Source organism: Doryrhamphus excisus, linkage group LG5, assembly GCF_037039965.1.
Source record: "Doryrhamphus excisus strain RoL-2023G ecotype Guam linkage group LG5, RoL_Dexc_Guam_v1.1, whole genome shotgun sequence".
Lineage (NCBI taxonomy): Eukaryota > Metazoa > Chordata > Actinopteri > Syngnathiformes > Syngnathidae > Doryrhamphus > Doryrhamphus excisus.
Window position 1 is genome coordinate 11,387,761 of NC_136361.1, and position 27,501 is coordinate 11,415,261.

Sequence of the window (27,501 nt, forward strand, 5' to 3'; positions counted from 1 at the left end):
AGCAGCCAATCAGATGAAAGGGGGCGTGGAGGCAACCCTGGATGACGGCATTGAGATACAGTGTTGATGATGATGATGAGGCAGATGTTCGTGGAATGAACCGAGGCAGCAAATTAAGGCGACAACAATTCTCCGAGGTGCGTGGTACTATGATTCCTTTCATTTGGACATGATTTTACAAGAATGTCAGTGAACAAGCTTGTCCAATACGCAGGCTTCCGCATTCCATGGTGCAGTGACTCATTGTCGTGCTGCCCTACTATGACGTTAAGGGTTATTATAATGTAGTCATTATGGAAGTAACTGCATGTTTGCGGTCTTGTCATCTGCGTGCGCAATATGAGGCGCCTTCGTGATCGATTAGGAATCGTGACATAGCTGCGCCGAATCATTTATCACTATTGATTAGTGTCACCGCGGTGATTGACAGCAGGTGATGCGAGAGGGGCTGTCGTCAGCTTAATGATAACATCTATACATATCTAGGTTAAGTGGCGACTCCAAATTGTCCATAGGTATGAATGTGAGTATGAATTGTTGTTTGTCTATATCGGTGTTTTTCAACCTTTTTTGAGCCACGGCACGTTTTTTACGTTGGAAAACATTCTTTCAGCTTTTTCCTAATTATGGACTCGCCACAGCAGATCCTTTTGATCCGCATACAAATTTAAACAATATTACAAAATGTCACCACTACCTCTCACGTGCATCACTAAGTCTATTAGAGGAACGAGGCAGTCAGCTACGTGTTGCCACACGGACGAATATTGCATTGCTCTGCCAGTCTTTACACCAATGACACGCGACAATGACACAATATTTGCAGAAAATTATTAATACATGTTACATACAATTAAAAAAGTGATTTTGAATAATTCCTCACGGCACACCTGACGATTTCTCACGCGGCACAGTTGTTGAAAATCACTGTTGTATATGATATGTGCCCTGTGATTGGCTGCCGATCAGTCCAGGGTGTACCCTGCCTCTCGCCCGAAGACAGCTGGGATAGGTTCCAGCATCCCCCGCGACCCTCGTGAGGAAAAAGCGGTAGAAAATGAATGAATGAATGAATGAATGAACAAAGTTCAAGCAATTGTTTCCTCTATCCTGTGTTTATTTCCGGTTGCTGCAAACTAGCCATTTCCGTGTATCTCCGGAACACCAGGTGTACAAAAGTAGCATTCAGACATTCAGGATAAATGATCGAGTTTACCTCAACTAAAGCCCAAAACTGGGCTTAATTGGCTGCACAAAGCCCAATGTAGTATAAGTAGACGCTGACTAACGAAGCCAAGAGAAAGGAAATCCTCATAGCGGTTTACGAGGACGCAAACGAGCAAATTAAAATGAACGGCAACACCACCACAGTCATAAAATAAAAACTATTAATACCATATCACCATTACTGGCTCCTAGCTTCAACCGTGTAATGTAGTACACAGCTACCTTAACAACACATCGGGCTGATGCATGACCAAAACATCCCAGCTTAATCCCTTATCCTGGTTTTGTCTAATAGGCACCAGTAGATTAGATGAGCTGTGTTTGTGTGTTTCCATTCTAGCCTGCTTCGCTTTAGCACTTTAACTTCCTGAAAAGCGTAGTCACAATTGTGTGTCATTTCGCTGGAACGGTTATGTTGTCTAATGCCTTTAGTCGTTACACTTTACACTTTAGCGTCTTATATTGACATCCGCAAGTTGCTCCTGCAAAAGTCATTTCCGTGATTCTCCAGAACACCAGGAGGCGCTAGGGCACCAATACGTTGAGCTGTGTTTGTGTATGTTTACATTCTTGCTAGCTTTCGCTTTAGCACTTTATCTGCCTTAGAAACGTAGTCATGATAGCGTCTAACTTCGCGGGTATGGTTATGTTTGTCTAAAGCTTTTTAGTAGTTACACTTTAACATCTTACATTGGCGTCTGCAAGTTTTTCCTACAAAAGTAGCCATTTCCGTGATCCTCCGGAACACCAGGAGGTGCTATTGCACTAATAAATTAAGAGAATTATAACCACCTGCCTAAAGGGGTGTGTGTCTACATCCTAGTTAGCTTTCGCTTTAGCACTTTAAGTCCCTAACTAACTTATTAGTTGCTTGTAGTTACTCCTTAATGTCTCACGTTACCGTCCACATGCTGACGACATGTTTTAAGTGCCGCTGTTGTCCGGCACCTAGCGTTAACGGAGGGTTTTTGTACATAATATAGCACTACAACTCAAAGACAAATTTGACATCTTCTGGAAGAGTTTTTCTTAGGTACACTGTAGCCAAGCGGATAACTGTGAGAAAGTCACTTTACATGCTATTGTAAGTAAAAAACCTTTATTTTCCCCATTGCGTTCACGCAAACTTTATTGTACAACTCAAACTGTTGTTTTGAATGCTGAGCGTTAAACCTGTTCCCCAGTGATAACTGTTAAAGGGTAGAGAGGTCATATATGTTTTTTTAAACACCCCAGACACTTTAAAGACAAAACGTATGACAAAATTTTCATTTGCAGATAGCTGGTATGTACAGTATAGTTCTTACTTCACTAAGCCGCTAACGCTTAGTGCCACTAGGGGGCATGTTTTCGCTAATGTTATAGCCCTCGACACTTTTAGTCTTTGGAATTTTGGTTTATATCGCTCAGCATTCACACAATGTATGACATAAAATCAAAGTGAACCTCAGCACACAGTATCTCTAACATAATTAAATCTCCCTAAAGGTCAACCTAGAAGATGGAGGGAGGCAACTTGTGAGTACACACATTCATTGAACATGAATGTGGCCACATGACACGTGACATGATTATGAAAATAACAATACTACATCTGTAGTGGTTACTCTCGAGACCCCTTGGACCGACTCATCCTGGGCCAGGACTCATCAGTGATGAGCAGGTTTCAGCAGAGGTACTGGAAAACTAAGCAGACGCTCATCAGGGTCACCGGGAAGAAGGAGGATGAATGTGTGGTGGCGTCAGATGCTGACCTGGATGGAAAACTGGAGGTACGCTTCCTCTTGCTGGGATTTGCTTTGAAGCTGCATCAAATGTATTATTCAGTATGTCTCTTTAGCGAGCACACTGTAAGGTGCAGACCTCCATGAGGTGGGGCACTTGTGTCATGGAGGTGGTGCTTATGTCTGCATTTTTTTATAGGGCAAAGACAAAATAAAAAAAGTATACAAAAACCCTATTTTTACCCACAACAGTGTACTCAAGCACATTTGACTGAATACTGCAATCTAGTTGTCACTGCAGAGAACACACTACATATGAATTTTGGTGCATGTTGCTTATGGTTCCTGCATTTGCTGCAAATTGGCATATAATCATGTTTTAATAGAAAAGAACATTCTCAGGACCGTTTCAGAAGAAGCGGTAACATTGGAATTTTAATTCTAGATCTTTCTGAAAGTGATGCACACTTTTTTTTGTCTGTGGCTCTTCAGGTGTTTCACTCCATCCAGAGAACTTGCATGGAACTTCTGAAGGTCATCGAGCAATATCAGAGGAGGATCTGCTGTAAGATGCAATTCCACCTGATGATCATACACTTTATTTCAACTGTTCACGACTGAAGCTTTGCGTTCCTCTGCAGTTCTTTCCCAGGAGGAGAGCGAGCTGGGTCGTTTTCTGCGTTCGCAGGGCTCTCAGGATAAAAGCAAGGCTGGAAAGATCATGCAGGCCACAGGCAAAGCGCTCTGCTTCTCTTCACAGCAGAGGTGAGGAGCATGTCTCCCGCAGAACAGAAAAAGAGATGCTGATGTCATTTTGGTCGTTCCCCTCCACAGACTGGTCCTGAGGAAGCCTCTGTGCCGTTTGTACCAAGAAGTGGAGACCTTCCGCTTCAGGGCCATCTCGGACACGTGGCTGACGGTCAATCGAATGGAGCAATCCAGGACGGAGTACCGCGGCGCACTTCTGTGGATGAAGGACGTGTCTCAGGAGCTGGATCCAGACACACACAAGCAGATGGAGAAGTTCCGTAAGGTCAGTGCAGGGGTGGGAAAACTTTGTGGTGATTAGCTCGGCAGTGGCTAGTAAATAGCGGTATAGTTCCAGGCTAACGGCCAGCTAACTAGTGCGCTCGCTACTATTATACCCGTTCTCGTTGTCAGTCATGGCAAGCTATGGAGCAAGCGTTGTTTGGTCACATTGTTTATTAGACACTGTCATCCGATTGCGTCTCTCGCGATACCTGGTCATTGTCTCCACTATTGATTAATCTAATGATTGATAAAGATCCCTGTGAGGATAAGCGGTAGAAAATGAATGAATGAATGATTCTTATCAATACAGGAGGCTTCCACTGGCTAATCAGAACCATTCCTTCTTCAAATCGGATATCCCGTTGCATCGCTTTATCGCTAACAACCTTACGTATTATAGACAAACACTACTTTTTGAGTTAACTGGATGAAGTTTGATTAATTGTGATTATATATTTGAATCGATTGACATCCCTAGTTAAAACATTAAATTACATTAAAAACGGGCTCCAGTTTTTGTATTAATCGGTTTTCATGGAAGATTGTCACTCAAATTTCGCCTCAACTTTTGTGCAATATCGCTCGTAAGAAACGAGTCCGTCTTCCCTCCACCGTAACGTACCACAAAACTGAGTGTCCAAACAAAGCACCCTAAACGTTACTGCGCTTTACATTTTTATAGAGTGTGTGACTGCTAAATAACCCGCCATGGGGCAAAGTTGCAGGTGGCAGCAATTTGATAGAGACGGTGACAAACATCTCGGGATGTACAGAAATTTCCGACCATTCCTCATACATGATTTATTATTTCACATTGTTTTCTAAATGTGAATATAATCATTCATATAAAATAATAATTTTTTGTACAATTGGGTTTTGTCTGACCTTTTGGAACACATTAATGACTAACACAAGGTTCCACTGTTTTATATATTATATAACATCTATAATCTGTAATGATTTATCGAGCAATGTAGCACTGTTTAAAGTAAATAAATTATATTACTACTAATAAAAGTAAATAAATAAATAGAATGAAGTGTAAAATAATAATACATTTAATTTATAACGCACTTTACATCAAATGAATGACCTCAAAGTGCAACAGTTACAATGGAAGAATAAAAGTTAGCAGCAAGTGTCACAATAACACAATAATCAGAAAAGGTTTATTGCCATGTATGATCAAACACATACTAGGAATTTGTTTGGGTATAGTAGGTGCATACACATCTATTAAAAAAGAATGAAAAATACAAAATATGAAAATACAAAATATACAGAATAACAGTATAAATATATGTACACAGTCTGTTTTTTGTAAGAACATCCAAAATAAGTCGAAGTGGTGGTGGAAATGACCAAAGCCAAAGTAACACAACACAGTGAACCGAAGACATTTAATATGCATTCAAATAGGCAAGCTATTTAAGAGTTTTTCTAAAAAGATATGCTTTTAATCCTTTTTTAAAACAGTCTCATGTCGGTGGCGCCCTCAGATGATCGGGGTGTCCGTTCCACAGACTTGGGGCAGCTGCGCAAAAGGCGCGATCGCCCATAGTTTTGAGCCTGGTGGAGGAGATTGGCCTGCCCTGAGCGGAGGTGGCGTGAGGAGGCTTGTGGGGTGAGGAGTTCTTTGAGGTGGGGGGAGGGCAGTGCCATAGAGGCACTTAAAGGTCAGGAGGGAGACCTTAAACTCAATCCGGTATTTAACAGGGAGCCGGTGGAGGCGATGTGGTCAAACTTTTGCACCCTCATCAGGATTCTGGCAGCACGGTTCTGGATGTTTGGCAGCAGCTGGATGTTTTTGCTGGGAAGCCTGATGAGGAGTGCGTTGCAGTTGTCCAGCCTAGAGGAGATAAAGGCGTGGACAAGTTTTTTAGAGTCAGTGAGGGTAAGTGTGGGGCGCAGTTTTGCTATATTCCTGAGATGGAAAAAGGAGGTTTTGCACAGATTTTTGATGTGATCTTCGAAAGTCAGGTGGGTGTCCATTTTGACACCGAGGTTGGCAACTACAGATGAGAGGTGGATATCCTGGCCGGAGAAGGCGATGCTGGTGATAGTGGATGGCCGGGTTTGGTGTGGGGTGCCATTGAGGATAACTTCCGTTTTGGAACTGTTTAACTGGAGGAAGTTAGCTGTCATCCACGCCTTGTACAGCTGGGATAGGCTCCAGCACCCCCTGCGACCCTCGTGAGGATAAGCGGTAGAAAATGAATGAATGAATGAATGTATATATGTACAGATATGTACATATACGTGTATATATATATATATGTAGTATATGTGTGTATATATACGCGTGTGTGTGTATGTATGTATGTATAGAAAAAAAAAAAATATATATATATATATTATGTGCCGTGTGATTGGCTGGCGACCAGTCCAGGGCGTACCCCGCCTCTCGCCCGAAGACAGCTGGGATAGGCTCCAGCACCCCCGCGACCCTCGTGAGGAAAAAGCGGTAGAGAATGAATGAATATACATTATATATATATATATACTATATATGGTATTATCATAGTTTACTAAATGCTAAAAATAGCCCACACAATAAAGCAAGCCAAATGTCACAGGTCTACTGAGTATGACCAGAAACCCAGAAGACTGATTCTCTGTACTGAACTCTGGACATCACACGTGCTGGTCTTTACAGACCCCACCCACTCTGCGTTCTAGCCAACCCTCGTCTTCCTGGAGCTGCTGTAACGTAGTCCCTATGATTACCATAATGACTCAGTAGAAAGCAGAGATGCTCTCGTTTCAGAAACCATCGCAATCATTGCCATTGTTATGGCATTCATTTCTAAATAGCATTATTGTTTGTTTTTTAAATCATTTGGAAAGGTCTGAAGGGCTGGATGAAAAAGTCTACTGGCCCTCCCATCTATGGGTTAGTGGGAATGAGACATGAGACGGTGTTTGTGTGTCAGGTCCAGGCCCAGGTGCGCACCACCAAGACAAACTTTGACAAGCTGAAGAATGACGTGTGTCAGAAGGTGGACCTGCTGGGAGCAAGTCGCTGTAACCTACTCTCCCACGTCCTCACCTCCTACCAGGTACACACCAACACCCGCCGTGTCCGGTCCACCATGACTGACTTTACCGACGTGCCTTTCAGACCACATTGTTGCACTTCTGGGAGAAGACCTCCCACACCATGGCGGCCATTCACGAGAGCTTCAACGGGTGTCAGCGCTCTGAAATGTCAGCATTACAGGTCAGGGCACATTCCACACCTGGGCTATTCACTATTCACTGTTCTGGGGTCAGGCTTTACTCACTATTGAGCTTATTTTGTATATAATGTCACTGCAAGGCTTTGATTTGCCTTTTACCAAATAACTTATATAGTCAAAAATAGTCATTGAATCATACATTTAAACAGAAACAAACCTTCCCTTGCAAAGCATACAGCTCAAAAAAACCTCACTGACCAGAAAGGGTCACCTGGTCCTCGGATTTCACATCAACATTTTCAATAAAAATAACACATCGATTCGTTCCACCTGCAAGTTATCCTCCTCTTCTCTCTTGACTCGCTACCAAGCAAGCCATCCAAGCCTGATGTTGAAGTTGCCCGGAGTTGACGTCACACGCTCAACTCTGACGAAGACCAATAAAAGCAGTGTGACCTGGTGACAATGTTCGGCCATAGCTCGTTTTTTATTGGCACGTGGCTCATTGGAGACACAAAATTCAACAAAAAAAATGGGAAAAATGGAGCAAAAAGCATAATATAACGGGAAGAAGTCAAAGTCTTGATACTAATAAGTAAGCTTTAAAGCTTTAAATACATATGTTTTTTTTTAACAAATATTTTTCGAATCAAAATATCAAGGTGACCCCGGGGGAGTGGAGTACTACATTTCTTTCAGCCAGGTATGGTGCAGCAAAAACGCCGGTCAAAGATCCTCTTCATCAGTGGTTCTCAAGGGACTCTCCATCACCAATCAATGACAAGTGATGACCAAATTGAGGACATTTTTAGACTAAAATATGAAATATCTTCTCTTTAAAGGCACTGTGCAACAGTTAGGTGGCTGCTGAGTCACATGCCTGGTGGCGGCCTTACAAGCCAATAGCACAGACAAGCATTCATTCGTTTGCCGAGGCCTGAAAAGGGCATTACAGGAGTTCTGCAAATAAAGGTAAATTAATAAAGGTAAAAGATGAAGATTTAAGAAAGTTAACACCATTTGACTTTTTTTCCGCACATTATGCAACCAGATGGGGAAAAAATATTTTACCATCTTATGTATTTTCGTCCTTTTGGTCCAATTTAGGGCTCACAGGCTCACACTGAATTTGTTGCGGCCACCGTAAGCATTCCGCAAGCATTCCCTGTTGGAGGCTCACACGAGCTCCAGCGGCCGTACGACACAACGGAAAGAATCCGTTTGAGGTCTGACTTCTGTTTTCAGACGCCAGAGCACTCTCTTGGACTGTTGGTCAAGTTGGACTGGATCAGGCCATGAGCCCCGGGATTAGCAGCTGGCTAGTAGTTTTGCACACCTTAACCTCCTCCAATTCACAACCAGCAGATCAGCAGATATGCTGCCTTCCAACTTTCTCCTTTATAGAACTTGTACTTGGAAAACATGCAGCAGAATCATCCAAAGCATGACCAATCATCATGAATAATTTTCTACATAATTATTGGCAGGAACCAGCAGAGCGTCCGTCCAGGAAGAAGAGAAAGAAGAATAAATGTGAGACAAAAGACAAAGATGAACAGTAAGTTGATGACATCATCCAAACCAAACGTGGCTGTCTGTGTCATAACATCTATTTCATTTTCTGTAGACTGGTGTCACTGGGGAATGACGGTTCATCAAGAGAAGGTAAAAAGGAAGATCATTGCTTATTTGGATGTGAAAATCATGTAATGGAAAAAGAAAAACAAGGTGACTGAAGGTCACAGCCCAATGAAGCCATCATGAACATTTTGTAAGAATCGGTAACAGGCTGGACTTACTGCTGGCGATGTCACTAGGCATAGAACTAGCATCTTACGGCAGTATTAGCACCGCCTCCTAGCTTCCATTGTTTATGGTGACGTGTTTTTCAGGAGAAGCGGAGTCGGTGATGGAGGAGAAGGACAGCCTCGCCTTGCTGGAGGAGATCCTGGGTGGAATGTCGGTGCATGATGGCGACTTCTCGCAGGAATGGAGACAAGTGTTCGGAGACGAGGAAGAGGAAGTGGTGACGAACGCTGTGGCTCCTACGGAGATGGACGCCCAGTCCCTGTTTTTACCATCTCAGCTTTTGGACCAGAACAACCTGCACCGCTCAGGTGATCCACCAAAAGAAACGCCAGTCTCTCCGAGAGAACTCTCTTAAAGATCAAACTTCATTTGAATCACTTGCAGATCTGAGCGTTCCTCATCCTGGCACCACAGTGGCGGAACACTCCCAAGGAGCCAATCAGAAGACGGCAGTGAAAGGTAAGAACGTTAGCATAGCGCTGTGTCCTTTAGCAATGTCAACATGTGTTGGTTTCTGCAGAGACAGGCGGGACATCCAAAGACCTCTCGGCGTGGTTCAACTTGTTTGCAGACCTGGACCCCCTCGCCAACCCGGACGCAGTGGGCAAAAGTGATGCTGAGCACCAACTTCATAACGCTTAGCTCCTCTGGACAAGCAAGGAAAAGACTAAAAGGTACAAGCCGTCATTTATTCCAACAAGCTTCTCAACGGAGGATGACTCTGCTTTGCTTATCGCCCCCTGGTGTACAGCATGCGTTTTCATGCTATTTAACACCACTTTGCTCTACCGTACGCTGGCGTGCCCCTCCCAAAAAGCAAACATAACAAAATGCTTACTTTATTTAATGTAACATGTTTCCACCTCAGGGTATTTTTTATAAGGAGGAAGTGGTGATTATCAGCGTTCTGCTTTTTGCTACTGCCAACAATGAACTTCATTACCCTTTTAAGATGAAGCTGCATCTTTGTCACCCGTACAATTCAATATGTCCATTAAAAAATATTGAGAGTACTGTATTTCCTCAAATAGTGCTCCCCCACTCAGGTGCCTCACCTTCAGTCCATGCACCCCAAAGAATCCTTACTTTCTCCTCAGGGGAAATGAAACCATCACGTATCGCTGTAGGCGTGTGGCATCTGTAAAGCTGACGTTTAAGTTTGGCTAGCGGTATGGATTGTGTACCTATAATGTACCTCCTTGTCTGCCCTTAGATGTTGTTCAGTGTATTGCCCCTCCCCCAGTCACTGTAGGAGGAAATACAGTATGTTGCTTTTTGTACTGTATATGAAAGTTACATGATGTGATGTTGGCTGCATGTTGCATGCAGACTTCACCATTTAAGGATAAAAAGTGACGTAGGTTGAGCTGTGTGGAATCTCATTGTGTGTATTGCGTACCGACTACAGAGCCATGCATTCTATCGTGGCCGTGCATGCACAGTAATACTTATTATTGTATCTTATTCAGCCACAAAATTTGGTACCCCCCACATACTGTAGCGCTGTTAGCGCTTCCAAAGTATACATACCATGGTATGAAAAAGTCACGGCTTCAAAAGCACTCAAATTTGACATGACATCGTTTCTACCAGATGGGAGAAAGTGGAGGTCCAGCACGGAGGCTCAACCGTCTATTCTCTACTTGCATCATCAGTTGCTAACAACAATCACATGACCTGGAAACATGTCTGTGGGAAAGTGCCACCTGCCACCATGAAATAACATTACAAGCTTTTTTATAATATATTTTTTTATGTTGTGACTTTCTTGAGCCACTTGAGTGATTGCATTTTTCTGTTTTTCCTTTTTTTTTTTTTTTTAAACTAAGTAAATATGTATTATGACTTGAGTTGCATGATGAGCCACAGTTGTAACGATCGCGCCCTCCTATAGAGGTAACGAGGCTACAACGCAAACGAGCGGATATCAGCTGTAAGAAAAAAAAAGAAAACACTTTTTGAAAATGCTTGATTTCCACCAACACGGCAGTTTAATCACTCCAAAACAAACGCCGCATATCATCCCCTCCCAACCAACCTAAGTAACTAACTAACTCCCACCCGCCAACAAAGATAACCATGAACCACCAAATTAATCCCGAATGTGTTCCGAATGTACACGCCCTCTGCAGGCGCGTCTTCTCACTGCAGTCGCTCTTTGCAGAGGAGGAGGATGCATGATAACAATGATGGACGTACGTGTATATAACTCCTGTACCTGTTCCCCTGTACACAGATTATGACAGTAGTTTTTCTTCCAGCTGAGCCTAATATAGGGACACACTTATGGACCCCACTACCTCAGCTGATGGACTTCTGTGGCCATTACACAGTAAACTACATTTTAGTTATTTAGAAAGAATTCAGGTTTTTATTTTTAATATGTTCCACTTTCGACTTTTTTTCTCACGTCAATAAAAATATTAGAAAATAAGACATTTTAGAGCTGGAATTACAGTTCTCAGTCTGAAAAGGGTGGAGTGCTCCCTCTGGGTTGGGAATGAGGTCCTGCCCCAGGTGGAGGAGTTTAAGTATCTCGAGGTCTTGTTCAGGAGTGAGGGAAAGTGGGAGCGTGAGGTCGACAGACGGATCGGTGGATCCTCGGCAGTATTAGGTTTCAGTAATTGTATAGTATCTAGTAATTGGTTCCAGATGCTACAGTGATTGGTGAATGACCGTAATAAATGCATTATTTCTTCATTTATCTGTACTGTAAATCTGCAACAAAATGGAGGGCATCAAAGAAATACAAGAGTCAAATTGCATGTTGAGTACTATAAATTTGTACTTGTTGGTAGGGCTGCATTGAAAAGGAAAGCCTCCCCCTGATAATTACCCGCACTCCCCCACAATATTATCAGATATTATGTTGGCTTGTCAGGCAAAGACAATTCTTTAGGGGAGGCAGACTAATCTGAATGTAAACACCACTAATGTGCATAAATGGATGCATACATACAGGTACGTAAGACACATACTTATAGGTTATCACATGGTTTGTCTGGTATCAGGCCAGGTATGATACTGGGCCTGATACCAGACAAACCATGTGATGATCTTATCACATACTATTTAATCATGAGCTTATTATCACGTACTTATTATCACGTTTTTCCATCATGTAACGTGCCAGAGAGTTGAATTTTGATTTGAGAGAATCAGGCTCATATTCATCCCCATTTTCTTTTCTGATTGATAAACTAAACATAGACACGTATTTGTCAGGCGGGGGAATACTTTCTACCAGTCTTCCTTCGTTCTTGCAGTTGATGAGCCATTCAGAAAAAAGCTTGAGGTCGCCCTTGGTTTTCCGACTTGTATTTGCATTTTTAGTTTTTTCGATCATTTCAAGAGTGTCCTCCTCATTAATGGTGATAAAACGTTCCATTTCTAATATTCTGTTTGCTATTTTCCCTATTTGTCTTTCGCCGGGAGTGTCAACCGCTGACATGTTGACAGAGCACAGACGGCAGCAAAACAAACACTGTGTGTTCACGCTCGTGTGCTGTTCTCTGATTGGTTGTTTCACGGGCACGATACCAGAGCAGCGCGCTCTGAGTGGACAGCTACGGGGGCTGATACTGGACATGGTTAAACTCTATATTTTATCAGTATCACTGCCCTGGGCTTTGACACAGTATCAGAGCGCGCTCTGGTATCGTGCCCGTGAAACAACCAATCAGAGAACAGCGCACGAGTGCTTAGTGCCTAGTGCTTCTCCAGTCACCAAAAAACCCAAACTTGATTAATGGAACTTTAATTGTCAGACATTGATAAGATAAGACTGTTGATAAAATATTATTGTTGAAATATTTTTGCAATTATTGTGTTTACACTGTTTAGATATAATACATGTAATAAACTGAACATTTTCTGGAAACAAAATGGTCTTTTGATTAAATAGTACGTGATAATAAGCTCATGATTAAATAGTATGTGATAAGATCATCACATGGTTTGTCTGGTATCAGGCCCAGTATCATGCCCCCGCGTGCCAGTATGAGCTGATACTGACACTTGGGGGCATGATACTGGGCCTGATACCAGACAAACCATGTGATAACCTATAATTAGATGACAAGGTGTGTGTGAGGGTTATGAAAGAGCGCAGAAAGTAAACAAATGTCACTTGTTTTGTCTTTATTGAAAAAAAACACACAGGATGTACATACAGATGCACACTACACAGGGAAGTGAGTCACAGTTGCTTCATGCACACAATGAGCACATGAGCGACATCAGGATTTAAACAGTGTGTTTTGGAATGCATTGCATACGTTGGTCATTTGTGCTTGTGCTCGCCCAACCACTTCAATCCTCAGTGGTTCTTTGTGTGCACGTTGTTCTTTGCACACGTTTTGATTGTTTGAAATTGCAAAGAGATCTAAATGAAAAAAAAAAAACAAAAAAGGGGGAGAGGGTGTTTAACATGCTTTATCCGGGGTTAGCAATTAGCATCTATGCTCCATACATGACACTTCCTACTCAGGCCCTTGGCTTTGGTACATTCTCATCCTATCGCTTTAAGAGGGCGTGTCGATTGTGACCTGTGGAATGTGTAGTAGCACCTGAAAGCTTATTTTTGTTTTTGTTTTTTTTAACTGGTTCCATGATGTGATGTCATTCTGCTGATTGGCTTTGTATCAAGCTTCTCTTCAAGAAGGGCGACCATCCAAACAACATTCCACACCAACCTGAGTTGTTTTGTTCCACAATTACGGAGTTGTCTCTCCGTCTCTCTCCCTCTCTCCCCTTACCCCGTCTTCAGTCTTTTGGTCTCTCGCTAAGGAACTACTGATCGTCGTGATCGTGCAGGAAGGCAAATAGTGGCTGCAACACAAACACGACTTGATGTAGACTGAAGCCATCCCATAATATAAGTTAGTGGGCTGCGCTATAGGAAGTGTTAATAAGCTGATTGGATGTTCCTGCTGACAAACTTTGAAGGCCAATGAAAACAAAGCAAAAGCTATTTGTGGTAATGAGTCAGGGATGGGGGATGGGGGGGGTGGGGGAGGGGCTCCGTCCGGTCCAGGAAGTAGAAACTCTTCCTAGCAGGATACCATTGAGCTGGAGCTTGGGCACCCCCTGCTGGCTAAACTTAAGACTTAAGAACGGAGTGCAAGCTTTTTTTGTGTTTTTTTTTTCTTCTTAGAAGCACCTTGCTCTTAAATACCTGAGGACAAACTGGTGAGGACAAGTTGCGGAGAGCCGTCCTTTCCTGTCTCGGCTTCCGGCCCGTGCGTGACGGCGTCAGAGGGTGGAGGGGTGGTGGGAGTGGCCTGTGCTTCATTGCCGTGGAGACCAGGGCCGACGGAAGCACAGGACACCGGGGAGAAGAGGGAGGAGCAGAGCAGCTTGACGGGGCAGAAGGCGGAGCCTTGCGGGATGAAGTTGACTTTGTTTTTGTCGGGACATGAGAAGAGGGGGAAGCCTTTGGATTGGCCCGACCTGGAAGGAACACACAGTGTCAGCTGCTGCAATATTTGAGGTCCACCTGCACAACCCCATCACATTCCACCTTTCCAAAGATAAAAACGTGAGACCTCAAACCATTGTCTTTTTTCATTTCTAATGACGTTAGGACATTTGTTTTTCTCACTACTGCAGCAGCGCTAACTTTATGTAACACACAATATACAGACAAGTGGATGATGCCCACTGGGACACATTGTGGTCATCTACCATCATGAATTTCTTGCGGTGAGATTGCATGGTACTGTGCAAGTGTACCTCATATAGTGTCTTCCGTAACAAAAACAGCAAAGCTGCATGAAAACATGTGAAATGTGAGTAATACTAAAGGTCTTTGAAATATTACTTACACCATCTCCTCAAACACTTTGACCTTCTCGCAGCCCTCTGGCGGCTCTCGTTTGAACATGTAGCTGTTGTTGGGTTTGGGCGAGGTGGCAAACTTTGGGAGAGGAGAACTACACACGCCGTCTGCAAACACACCACATTAAAGTACATTATGCAACCGTACAGGAGATTTTAGGAAAACACAGTAATAAAAATACAGTACAGATACAAATACATAAATATTGTATAAAATACAGTAAATTATGCTAACTAGATTGAAGAAGAATATCGTAAGAATAACTGGCATTGTAGTGCAACCGCAGATCGTGGAACATATAGTAGAATAAAGCACAATAAGTCAAATGTCATAGAATACAACAAATTGTAGTAGCTAGAGTACAGTAAACGATGTTAAAATATAGTAGATTATAGTAGACATTATATAGTAAAAATAAATGTCAAATGTCAACATATTGCCACCCCCATGTGAGTAATGCTCTCTCACCTTGCCCCCACCCATGAAAACTTTGTGCTTCCACCACCCTATGATAGTCATATATGAACAATAAAAATATATGAAAAGCCATTTTTAAAGTACAATAGGTAGAATCCAGTGACATTAATGGTAAGAAAGTAAGAGTAAGATATACCATGGTATAAAAAAAGTCAGTTTGAGAACGTCTGAAATAGTCCATCATACCGTCCTACAGTATGGAGGAGAAGAACGTGGAGGTCCAGCGTGGAAATACTTTCAATACTTTTACACAATACAATATACAATACAATAATTTTCTCCCGCTTTTTCCTCACGAGGGTCGCGGGGGGTGCTGGAGCCTATCCCAGCTGTCTTCGGGCGAGAGGCGGGGTACACCCTGGACTGGTCGCCAGCCAATCACAGGGCACATATAGACAACCATTCACACTCACATTCATACCTATGGACAATTTGGAGTCACCAATTAACCTAGCATGTTTTTGGAATGTGGGAGGAAACCGAAGAAAACCCACACACACACGGGGAGAACATGGAAACTCCACATAGAGATGCCAGAGCGGGGAATCAAACCTAGCATCCTAGCAATACATCCACAAATCCACCAATGACCACGTATTTATTATGACATAAAGGGTTCATGTAAAGTGCGGCTCAGGTCCACAGCGTGTTTTTTAGTGGCCCTCTGCATAATTAATTAATTCATTTTCTACCGCTTTTTCCTCACGAGGGTCGCGGGGGTGCTGGAGCCTATCCCAGCTGTCTTCGGGCGAGAGGCGGGGTACGCCAGCCAATTACAGGGCACATATAGACAAACAACCATTCACACTCACATTCATACCTATGGACAATTTGGAGTCGCCAATTAACCTAGCATGTTTTTGGAATGTGGGAGGAAACCGGAGTACCCGGAGAAAACCCACGCATGCACAGGGAGAACATGCAAACTCCACACAGAGATGGCCGAGGGTGGAATCGAACCCTGGTCCTCCTAGCTATGAGGTCTGCGCGCTAACTAGACCGCCGTGCCGCCCTACTTAATTATATTGTATGTAATAATGTATAATATATACAAATAAGACAAATTCTTCTTTTCAATACAAATATTCCAAAATAACATTTTTGAGCTGTAATTGTAATATTGATGCCTAAGATTATCATACCAGCCCATACAGTGGAATAAGTAGTAGTAGATTACAGTAGAGGCTAGATAAAGATTTCCTACCTCATCTTACTTCTTACCTCAAATCATCACAAAGGTAAGTTCTTACCTTTGTCCACTTCCTCCGTGGAGGAGGGGCTCCCATCAGGGGAGTGCAGGTGTTCGGGGCTGAGGGGGTGGGGCGACGGGCTGGATTCGCCGCTGGAGGGGGCCTGTGTGTCGGTGTCGCGTGTCTCCCCGCTGTTGCTATAGCGATGGACGGGGAAGGGGGCGCGCCGTCCATCAGCGGCATCTGTGGCCTGTCAGGAAGATTGACTGGTTAAGGTAACAAATCACATGTGGTACAGTACGTCCATATTTGCAGGGTTGGAACAAATGGGGAGAAAAACAACCATAAAAAGGTTTACTTTTCATCCTTCAAGCTTATTAATATGCATCTCACAAGTACGACAAGACATTTTTAATGAACATGTACACATTAACAATGAAATGGGCATACAGTGTATAGTTTACTTCAGTGTTTTTCAACCTTTTTTGAGCCACTACACGATTTTTACATTGTAAAAATCTTGTGGCACACCACTAACCAAAAATGTTCCAAAATGTCACCACGACCTCACACGTGCATCAATAAGTCTATGGGAGGAACAAGGTAGGTGTTGCCACACGGACCAATATTACATTGCTCTGCCAGTCTTTACACCACAGACACTCCACAGTAGCCACGTTTTTACATCACCACTTTTCTCTTTCCGAATGACCTTTCGGGAAACAATGGTATCCATGGAAAGGAATATTCCAATCTCTTGTCTACATGCGCCATGAAAATCAACCAGAATAGTCAATAGGGCATGCCCAGTAAAACATAAACATCAACATCACGTGATACCGGCTTCCCCGAGTTTTTCTTTCACTTGTTGGAATAACTCCGTATTGCCAGTTTTTCGTCTGTCCAGTCTTGAAATTTAGTTTGAATCAAAAACAAACTTTGCTTAGTCCAGTGCCGATTGCTGGCCTCCATTTTTAAAAGTGAAGAACGTCTGGATCTGCGTGTTACGTCATATCTGATCATGCGCTGAAAGAACGCACCCGGGATCAATTTAAACAGGAAAAGATCAAATTCAATCTTGCTAATATTTTATAATTAAACTCTTACTACTTAAACTACTTATATAGATATATATTTTCTTTTTTAATAAAACTGGACTTGTGAATAAAGTATACAAGGGTTTAGATTCTGTTCCACAGATGGCGCTAATGCACACGAAAGCTGCTTGCCAACCGCCAATAAACAACAGAAGAAGAAAAACACCACAAAGAAGAAGGCACCCTGACAACTTTCCGTTTGAGCGGGTACAAGATACCTCAATCGGATTGGTTAAAGGAATATTCCATCCCCGTTCAATTCTTTCCGTTTGAGCAAATAAACCAAATGCAATTGGAATATTTGGGTCCATGTATACTATTGACATAATGGCTATTGACATAATATTTGCAAATGATGATTAATAAATGTTAATTATAAAAAGTGATATTGGATAATTCCTCACAACACACCTGACGGTTTCTCAAGGTACACAGTGGTTGAAAATCACTGGTTTACTTGACCCATATTCCTGCTGGAAAATGTTGAGAGACAGCACCCTCTGCTGGATTCATACCTGCTGCACTCATTTTTTGTGTTTAAAGCATATGTAAGTTCGGAAAGATTGAAGAGGCTCAAGAAAGCGGCACGGCAACGAAAGAGAAGGAAAACAACACAGTGTGGCTCAACAGCAAGTTGAACACCATGATGTTAACTTACATACCACAACAGCAGCCCCATTTCAACCTGTTTAGGTTGGGAGGTCCCCTGAGTAAATATCTCCCACACAAACGTTCCTTTTGATTCATCTTATACTGTATACCCACCAAGGCACGCAGTCATCATCTTGGCTTGTTCACGTTTATAATTTATATAGCTATAAATTATTTTCTTGTCCTTGGAAGAACCTATACCGATATATTAAAAAAATATCATCCAACCCAATTTCTTTTGTCTCTCTGTTTATTGTATCTTTCATGGTTGGTAAACTCAATGCTAACCAGTAGTAGATCATGCACTGTCTATAATGGATGCTGCATATGCTAAACTGATTGAAAGAGAAATATGAATGAATTGTGTCATGATTTTTATTGCCATATTGTACTGAAATGTGAATTAATGTGAATGTGCGGTAAACTGTTTTTTTTTTTACTTTACAGATAAGTGCTTTTTTTGCTGTTTTTTTTTTTGCACAGCTTGGTTTGGAACCCAAAACGAACTGGATTTCATTCCTTTATAACAAATCGCAAGCTGGTTGGACTGTTATTTTTCTTCATTATCAATGGATTAAGGATCTCTTCCCAAGAGGACACGCCTGAACTGAACTGAATAATGAACTTGTACTGAGAACTCACACCCTATCAAAGTATTATTTTGTTTCCTCCCCCCCAATTATACCCAAAATTTAAGTAAAAGCTGTGATTTTATGTTTTATAAATCATTTTTACAAAGATGTAATGAATTGGCCATTCATTATTTAGTGAAATGTTTTATGTTTTCTTGTGAATTAATAATTGCTCTTTAACCTAGCAAAAGTGTTTTTTCCTGATAACTCCATTCATCTATTTTTTTCAGTAGAATACTCCATTACAAAAATATTTGATAGCTGTAGCCTTATTATAATTTATCGCAGAGAAAAGAAATCTGCTATTATCTGCTATATAATCTGCGACTATGCAGAAATAGACAAGGATCTACTGCACTAACTAGTAGTATTTTCTAGTAGTAGAGTGTAGAAATAAGCATGCTACCTGTATACCATGCTCCCAGTCCTCTCTGATGAAGACATTCTCCAGCTCGTGGTTGATGCCCTCCACACTGCTTGGTACTCGACATATCAGCGTCTTTGGCAGCGGGATTGTTGACAGTGTGGATGAAGAGCCTTTGTGCTGCGACAACATATACAAGTCACTATATAGTATATTATAGTAATATTAGTCTTACACACACACACGCATTTTCGCAGTCAACAGTCATAACAAACACAGCAGTATCAAATTGTGGCCTATCCGGTTTCAGGAGCTATTTCATGGGTGGAGGCTTTCAGCTTAAATAGAAATTACTCAATCAGATTCAATGTCAGAGCACAAAAACATTCCATATTATTACCCATCATTATCATCCAACTCTCACGGCAGATCACCACTTTTATACTGCAACCTGCTGTTAGCCAATCACAACACACACACTGGACACATGTCTGCACTTGTCCACACACACAGAGGATACATGTCTGGACATGTGCACGTACATGTGTACACACACACACACACACACACACACACACACACACACACACACAAAGCCACAATACAGCATATAGGAACTTCAACATGCCCACTTTTACATTCTTAAATATTTTTAAAGAGGAACTGCACGTTTTGGAATTTTGCCCATCATTGCATTATAATACGAGAAAACGGGTTAATTTGAGCTAGCTTACAATGCTGTCATCGGGATTTTGACTATGGAGCCCTGTAAAAAAAAAAAAACCCTCTAACAACGTTGCATTGTTTGATATACATGCTGTGATCATGCATTAACACGTACACTGATGATAATATGTAATAGTTGCAGTACCTTGCCCTATTTTGATGACTTCTTTTGGAGGTGCATTGATACACTTATGCTAGTTCTGTCAAAAACAACAGCAGTGACTTATGAGACTTATGATCTCCGCTCTCATTGGGATGGCTGTGTTCCAGCACAAGACGTGTGCTCCAGTCCTCAGGTAAAAAATGCTGCCGGTCTTTGTAGCAAAATCGAGCAATAGCTATCCACTCTTCCGTCCATGAATGACACAGAGACTAGCGGCTAGCAAGGTGTGATGCTGGTTAGCTAGTATCAATACGCTGAGGAAATACGTTTTGTTTTAAATCATCAAAATTGGGGGCAAGATACGGCAACTATTGCATGTTAATGCATTATCACAGCATGGATATCAAACCATGCAATGTTGTTAGGTTATTTTTAGAGGGCTTCATAGTCATAATAGATGTGTCCCAGTGATAGCATTGTTAGCCAGCTCATATTAACTCGTGTTATAATTCACAGAAAAGGAAAAGAAATGTGTTCATGTTTCACATGAGGATTGTGCATTATGGGCAAAATGTAAAAAAAAAGTGCAGTTACCCTTTAAAATTAACATTTTGGTTTCACCAAAGAGGTTCTTTGAGTCAGAGATTCAGATTTTCCTGATTTGGACCACGGAACAGACATTTTTCACAAAATAAGGCCATAAAATATACATACTAGAGTGTATACACAATGATGAGTATTTAGAGCATATGATGACTTACTTGAATAAAGTTATTGGAAGTTGGGTTGGGCAATATGCTAAGGCTCACCTCAGCCTGGGATGTGATGTATCATGATATGACGATATAAAATTTCAGTATGCATACTTACTGGTGTGCATTAGTGTAATGAGGTAGTGATAACAGTTTATATCTTACAAAGACAGTAACTGACCTGTGCGCTACACTGGGTGCTGTGTGGTGTGTTTTGTGCTGCACAACCGCCGTCACGTTCTTTGCTCTGCCGGCTGACTTGTTTGCTGCGCTGAAGCTGCAGTCTCAACTTGGCGATCTGCTGGAAGTAAAAAAAAGATGAGAAGTTGGGTTTATAATATATTAACAAAATATGGGTGCAATAATAGTGATATCATCAAAACACTGTTGTCATAATAGGCACAATAATAACAACATGGGCTACTCTTGCTACAGTAACCCACACCAAGCTAAAACAAATGAACCCCCGATGTCCCTTCCTGTCTGCCCGCCTACAAAACAGATTTATAGCTACACAGAAGCTTCTATAAGAAGTTTTATTTATGGCTTGAATGGCTTATGTACTGTAATCATGTCTACTATACTGGGTAAGTGTAAAGACTTCTACAGGGCTCTGCTGTAATTATACTTAAATATGTCAGGGCTCGACAATAACGATGTACCGATGGCCCGGGGCAAGTTAAAACAAAATTCGGGCAAATAAATCCAATCAGTGATATTCCCGTCGGGCAAGTGCACTTTGGCATGCCATACTGCCAAGAGTTTTTTTTAAAGCGGTTCTTGTTGGGTGTTGGTAAAACACGGACTGCGTAAGTCCGGTGGTAATTTGCAAAGCAATCCTTGCAAATCTTGAAATGGACCAATCAGAATCGTTTATTTAGACCGCGGTCCGTAATCCACAGTCCACGTTTTACCCACACCCGTTGTTCGCGATCAACCAATCAGCGATCGTTTGACTAGAAAACATCCATCATGGCGTCGCTGCCAACATCGTCTAATTCTGAAGGAAAACAGCAAAAAGTGATGAACCAGTGCCTCCTAAACAAGTATTTTATTAGCGGCAGCAAATCAAATGATGGCACAGGTGAGTGAATCACATTGCTGTGACAATTTGAAGTGGTCACAATGAAACACCACCGATTAGATCCAATACCAAGTGCTGATTTTGCACAAGCTACAAAATCTAGCGCTTCCATTTCTCTGTGGATTTTTCTCACCTTTGCTTCACAAATTATTGTTTGACCATTGAGCTTTTTTTCTGGATTAAAAACACATTACTAGTACACAAATGTGTCTATTCAATAATGTTTCATTGTGGGGCACAACTTGTAAATATCACTGCTTACTACGACTACGGTGTGTAAGGTATTATTTATTTTATTATTTTATTTATTTGAGATTCTCATGTGATGCCACAAAAAATTACATGATATCATTATGGCAGTCTTTTCATTTTACATGGGGCAAGTTCGGGCAAGTAGTTCTCACCTTAAGGATTCCCTATGGGCAAGTCATTTTGGTTTTTAATGTAGAGCCCTGGATGTGATTATAATAAGGACTCTACTTTGTTGAAATTCACTGATCATGGTCCATTCTGTAACCAATTAACCAAAATGAACGAGGGATTACTATGTAAAGCACCTGCTCTGCCAGACAATAAAATTTAGCAGAAGGGATTGGTGTTGCCAACTTAATGACTCAGTATTTAGCAAATAATCAGATCCCTCCCTTGTTGATACTCTTGTTCAAAAATGAATTCTAGTCAACGGACCTTTGGAGGGTCTGACATGATGTATTGCTCTGAACAAGGAGCAGGTGTAAAAAGAGACGACAGAAGAAAGTTCATCTGTGGTTCTAAACAAAGTTCTTTCGCCTTTCAGTTTTTGTTTCACTCACTTTTTGCAAATGTGTTGAGGTGAATTAAGCAAACGTGATCATTGCATTCCCCAAACAACCACCATCACAGATACATTGCAGTCCTGTGGGGAAACACTACTGAATCATTCATCTCATCTGATGATGAACTGAGTTAACTCTAGGTGGTGGGGTGGGGGGGTAAAAACAGGATGGCCTTTATGGGCCTGAGAGACACATTTGTACAATGCAGACAAAGGTGTGGTCTTCACTGCTGCCACAACAAAGAGCTTCTCTTCTCAGAGGACGCCGTCCTCCCACTTTGAATGCAGAGCACCACGTTCCCAAAATGCTGGCAGACCTCTGTGTCATCCCAAAGGATGAGGAAAAGGAGACGTGAATCCCTGGAACTGTTAGCTTGAAAGTGGTCCTAAGTTTGTTGAGACTTTGAAATGTGTTATTTAAGGCTGCCAAAAAATTGGAGATCAATTCACATTAACATAAATGAGGATTTTTGTGGGGGGGATTTTTCTGCCATTCTACTCGAGGATTCGCAATGTGCTGCCATCCCCTAGTGAGCCTCACCGACAAGGACAAGGTAGCTCCACTGCCCTGGCCATCAAGGCTCACTGGCTCATTATCTCACAGGAGACGTGAATGCATACATTTGGGCTGCAGGGGTGCAGAAGGGAGAGGACAGGACAGGAAGGTTGGGGGTCCGATCTTCACTCCCGCCACTTAGTCACTGTTGTTATGTCCCTGGGTAAGACCCAACTTGGCCACATTGGTGTATGAATGTGAATAATTGTTTGGTGGGAGAGAAGCCATCGGCGAGAATATCAGGTTTCCATTGGTTTACCCCAGTGCAGCTGTGCCTACAGACGTACATTACCACCATCTGTGGGTGACTGGTGGGTTCACTTCACTATGAAGAGCTTTGTTACCTTGAAAAGCACTCATCCATTATTTTTTATCATAAATTGACTTTACTTTTTACTTGTCTTTATTGTGTACATGAATGTATTGTGGAGTGAGTGAGAATGGCATCCATTTGACATGGATTACAGCGCAATCTATGTTTTATGTGTTACGTTTCAGAGGCAGTCCACCCGTACCAAATGCAAAGGGATGTTAACTTGTTAACAAAACACAGCAATGAAGAGATACAATTGTGAAGTTAAGTCACAGGGAAGGAAGAGAAGGATGTTAAATTTAGACTGTGGTGGACATCTAATAGCTCCAAGTGGTTCACCCGGCACATATGTAGGTTGACACCCATATGTAGGTTGACACCAGACCAAAAACCTCAAAAATGACAAAAACACATGTTGGAAGCAGCTGTGTGAGTGTTAGTTTCATTGGAAAGTTGTGTGTGTGTGTGTTTCTACCTCCTTGAGATGGTCAGCACTGCCCCAGGAGGCGGACCTCTGGTGTGGACTTCCCTGTTCCACTCCCTCATCCATCCAGAGACCTGGAGTCTGAGAAAGAAAACATCCCATCATGTTTCCCCTAATTATCAACACATGATCCACATCACGTCCAGGTACTAAACACAAAGCTTCAGGCACAGATGACAATGTTGTCAAAAGTACTCCCATATATGCAAGTTTTGAAAAGTGACGAGAACAAGAAAATGTAATAAACACAGAAAATGGTGCATGATAAGAAAAATGTGTTGTGATTTTTGTTTTTTGATTACTCATTTAAATAACTGCTTATTCTATCTATTAATTCATCCACAGAATAATTGAGTACCCAAATCAATGAATAACAGCATTACTTTTCTGAAACTTTGGTGTGAGAGAAACAAGCAGCATATGTGCAAAAAGTGCAGCTGCAAATCTGGAATCAATGAAGATGACAAAAACAAATGAGAAAATAGAGACGCTCCCTAAAGGAGAAAAAGACTTGAAGTCATAACATGTTTTATTGTTTCCATTAGTGGGCAGAGTTGGGATAAATACATCAGTGTCAAAAAACGACACTGGCTAAAAAGCACTAGGCGGGACGACTGGCTCACGGCACCAAACCTTTTATGTCTTTTTAACAGCAGTTTTCATTTTTGAGTACAGTTCATAGAAAATGTATCACTAGTCATTTAAAGGAGCCGTATTATGTAAAAGTAATGTGACATTGTGTCCAAGAGTAACTACGTTTTAGAATAAATAAATAAAGAAAAAGAAAAAGGCAGGCTTCTGTATACATCGCAAAATACGTAAAGGCCAGGGCTCATTTATCAAGTCAGCCAGCCGCCAGTGCACTGTAGCTCACATACTGTAGGTATGCTGGTGTTAGGGTTAGGGTTAGTTACTGCATCCATTATGTCGGACAAGTCCAAAGCTATATGTAAAATGTGGATAAAGTACACAACAGCGCTTCTTGGAGACTCAACATCTGCTGGAGATAGGCAAAAACATGGACAAACACAAAAGCTCTTGTCATCAAGGCTAGATTTTGGACAACCTGCTATTATGGAACCTCTATGATGATGTCTTAAAATTAATAAAAACTAATTCAACCCCGGCCATTTTTTTTTTTTAAACAGACATTCCCCCCAGTACCGTCCTGATGTGAAACGGATGAGGGGTATACAATAAGCTTTGCTTATTCCTTATACTTTGTGGACATGTGGAATTGTACTATGTGGTACACATTCACAGACAGTCCCGTTATAATGTGTTTGCTAACAGTTGGCGGCAAATGTACAGTATTTGTGGGGGGCCACCACAAATAGATGAATGTCTGGGAAACACTGCTCGGTATGCAGATCAACAGATCTGCAAATGACAGGCTGGTCTAGTGTATTATCAAGATACCTAGCAAATAGGGGCACACTGTGAAGAGTACAATATTAGGCTTGTAGAAGATTAACAGGACTTGTGAGAGAGCATAAAAGGCAGCAGTGTCTCACACAGCATATCTGACGCCGCTGCAGCACAAACAAGGAAATGGCAGAATTATGCAAATGTATGCAAAAGCAGAAAGGGTCTTTTTCCAAGAGGGTTGTCAAGAAGCACATACTTCCCCTTCTTCATTATGCGAATCAACAGCGCCTCGGCTCTCCAAACATCAGACTTGTCCTGTAAGTGCAACCCCGTGCAAAATGTCAGCGTGTTCACAAGGCTCCATACACATCTGACCCTGCGTTCAACACAAAACGCTTTATGACTCCCCAAACCGCCGCACAAGCCTCTCCCTATGGCTTATGGAATACCAAGGCGGGGAATAATGAGGAACGCCCGCCATGTCGTTGCACGAAGTCGCAGCAGCAGAACAGGCGGCTAATTAAAAACGGTGGAGCTACGGTGCCCTCCTAAAAAGGAGCACTATAGGAGAGAGAGCAGGCAGATGTTCTGCTTTGTGCTGCTGGACATGACATTAGAAAAAAAGCTGAAACAGATTGAATACAGATTAAATGTCAGATGTTCCGTGACGTCAAACCGCTGAATGAAGCTTCAAATCACATGAAAAAAAAGTTCTTTTTGTGGGGAAAAGGTCTGCAATTTCTACTATAATTCATAATTCAGCCATTAACAATTAAACTTGTTAGCAAAGATAACTACTATAAATACTAATTACATTTAATAAAGCTGTTATGGTGGCCGCAGCTTGACCTTGGAACAGCTCAGGTCTATTTACATTGTTCCCTGTTCTCATTGGGGGGAAAAAAACAAGTTTGACCAGCATCCTAGAATAGATACGATGTGTAAGTAATAGCGGTGTCACAAATTGACAAATGAGAATGGACCCACGAGATGAGTTGAGATTTGAACAATGAAAAAATATGACTGAACAAACGTTATTTAACCGGGTCACAAAACCATGCAGGTACAGTTTGAAATGTTTATAGTGTGACAAATTGACACGAAACAATATTGTTGTCAACATTTTTTTAAACCAAATAAACCACTGTTATAATACATAATCCTAGTAATAAAAAGTACATAATAATAATAATAATAATGCATGTATTTTGTTTGCGTTTTATGTTTTTTCCACTTTCCTGACCTATAAATGTAGTTAGAATGTTTTATTGTTATGGTAAACGATGCCAAACTTTCAGATAATGAGGTTTGCATATTTGGATGTGAGCCCTGAAAGAAGTTTGTGATGGCTCAAAACGCTCAATTTCCAAAAGGTGTGGTAAAACTGCCCTTTGGCGATGTCACAGAGGGGCGGACTTATTTTTGTGTTTCATAGTTAGCACTTTGGGAGAATGACCAATTACAGTGGAGTGGGCTTGTCCGGAGGCGGGCCGTGGGTGAAATAAATGAAAACAGACCGTTTTGGCAAAGCAGAAATCAAAGGAAATACAGCGGGAATGGGTGCCGATTCTAAAAAATTCTCTGTGCGGATTATTGTGTGTAGCTGCTCTATAGGACACCACAACCCAATACAAAGGGTCGAGAAATGAGCATAATAGATCCCCTTCAATATGTCTTATGTAATACGTGACATCCATTTTCTCAAAGGCAAATCTTATGATCTGTTATCTTTTTTATCATCTATTCCTGCAATGAGTCACACTATAGACACCCATGCATGTTCTGCCAGTGAGGTGTGCTGCCAGCCCCCTACTTTCCCTTTAAGGATTAAAAAAAAAGTTGTATGTAGAAGTTAGTTGCCACCTAATGTCGTTGCCATTTTGAACTGTTACGTCTTACATGTATGCTGCATCATACAGTATGCTTTAATATCACTACTATAAATAAGAGGAGAGTGACTTTTGTCTGATGTAATCTAACTGTACACAACATGCTGAATGCATAAGCAGGAACTGAACCGGCTACCTTTGGGTTGGGAAGCACGTACTTTATCAACCAAACCATGCCATCGCTGTCCAAG

The 27,501-nt window shown here is 41.8% G+C and overlaps 2 protein-coding genes across 6 annotated transcripts in view; one reads left to right on the forward strand and one right to left on the reverse strand.

Moving 5' to 3' along the window:
* Window positions 1-14,525, forward strand: ica1 (islet cell autoantigen 1). 3 transcript variants are annotated; one of them, XM_078790700.1, is made up of 14 exons: window positions 1,696-2,311; window positions 2,716-2,745; window positions 2,828-2,999; window positions 3,444-3,516; window positions 3,593-3,716; window positions 3,786-3,984; window positions 6,917-7,042; window positions 7,105-7,203; window positions 8,650-8,720; window positions 8,790-8,827; window positions 9,055-9,279; window positions 9,356-9,430; window positions 9,492-9,645; window positions 14,127-14,525. In XM_078790700.1, the coding sequence occupies exons 2-13, from the start codon at window positions 2,729-2,731 to the stop codon at window positions 9,611-9,613; spliced, it is 1,341 nt and encodes a 446-aa protein (XP_078646826.1). In that variant the 5' UTR covers window positions 1,696-2,311; window positions 2,716-2,728; the 3' UTR covers window positions 9,614-9,645; window positions 14,127-14,525. The 3 variants fall into 3 exon arrangements, with proteins under 3 accessions (XP_057910031.2, XP_078646826.1, XP_057910029.2); XM_058054048.2 differs by lacking the exons at window positions 1,696-2,311; window positions 14,127-14,525 and adding an exon at window positions 1-137 and having other exon boundaries at window positions 9,492-9,778; XM_058054046.2 differs by lacking the exon at window positions 14,127-14,525 and having other exon boundaries at window positions 1,697-2,311; window positions 9,492-9,778.
* glcci1b (glucocorticoid induced 1b) overlaps window positions 13,079-27,501 on the reverse strand; it is a 25,388-nt gene continuing 10,965 nt past the window's right edge. For 2 of the 3 annotated variants that reach the window (XM_078790697.1, XM_078790698.1), the window contains exons 4-9: window positions 24,045-24,134; window positions 20,984-21,103; window positions 19,264-19,401; window positions 16,538-16,727; window positions 14,797-14,917; window positions 13,079-14,422 (exon numbers count right to left, since the gene is read on the reverse strand). In XM_078790697.1, coding sequence (XP_078646823.1) covers window positions 14,140-14,422; window positions 14,797-14,917; window positions 16,538-16,727; window positions 19,264-19,401; window positions 20,984-21,103; window positions 24,045-24,134 — 942 coding nt within the window. In that variant the 3' untranslated portion in view covers window positions 13,079-14,139. The remainder of the gene's footprint in view (window positions 14,423-14,796; window positions 14,918-16,537; window positions 16,728-19,263; window positions 19,402-20,983; window positions 21,104-24,044; window positions 24,135-27,501) is intronic. The other variant, XM_078790699.1, reaches the window with a different exon arrangement.

What these genes read in the sequence shown, in the direction of transcription:
- ica1 (XM_058054048.2), top strand. An exon ending in TGCTTCTCTTCACAGCAGAG is followed by an intron (nt 3,717 to 3,785) that starts GTGAGGAGCATG and finishes TCCCCTCCACAG; the next exon opens with ACTGGTCCTGAGGAAGCCTC. An exon ending in ACGTCCTCACCTCCTACCAG is followed by an intron (nt 7,043 to 7,104) that starts GTACACACCAAC and finishes CGTGCCTTTCAG; the next exon opens with ACCACATTGTTGCACTTCTG.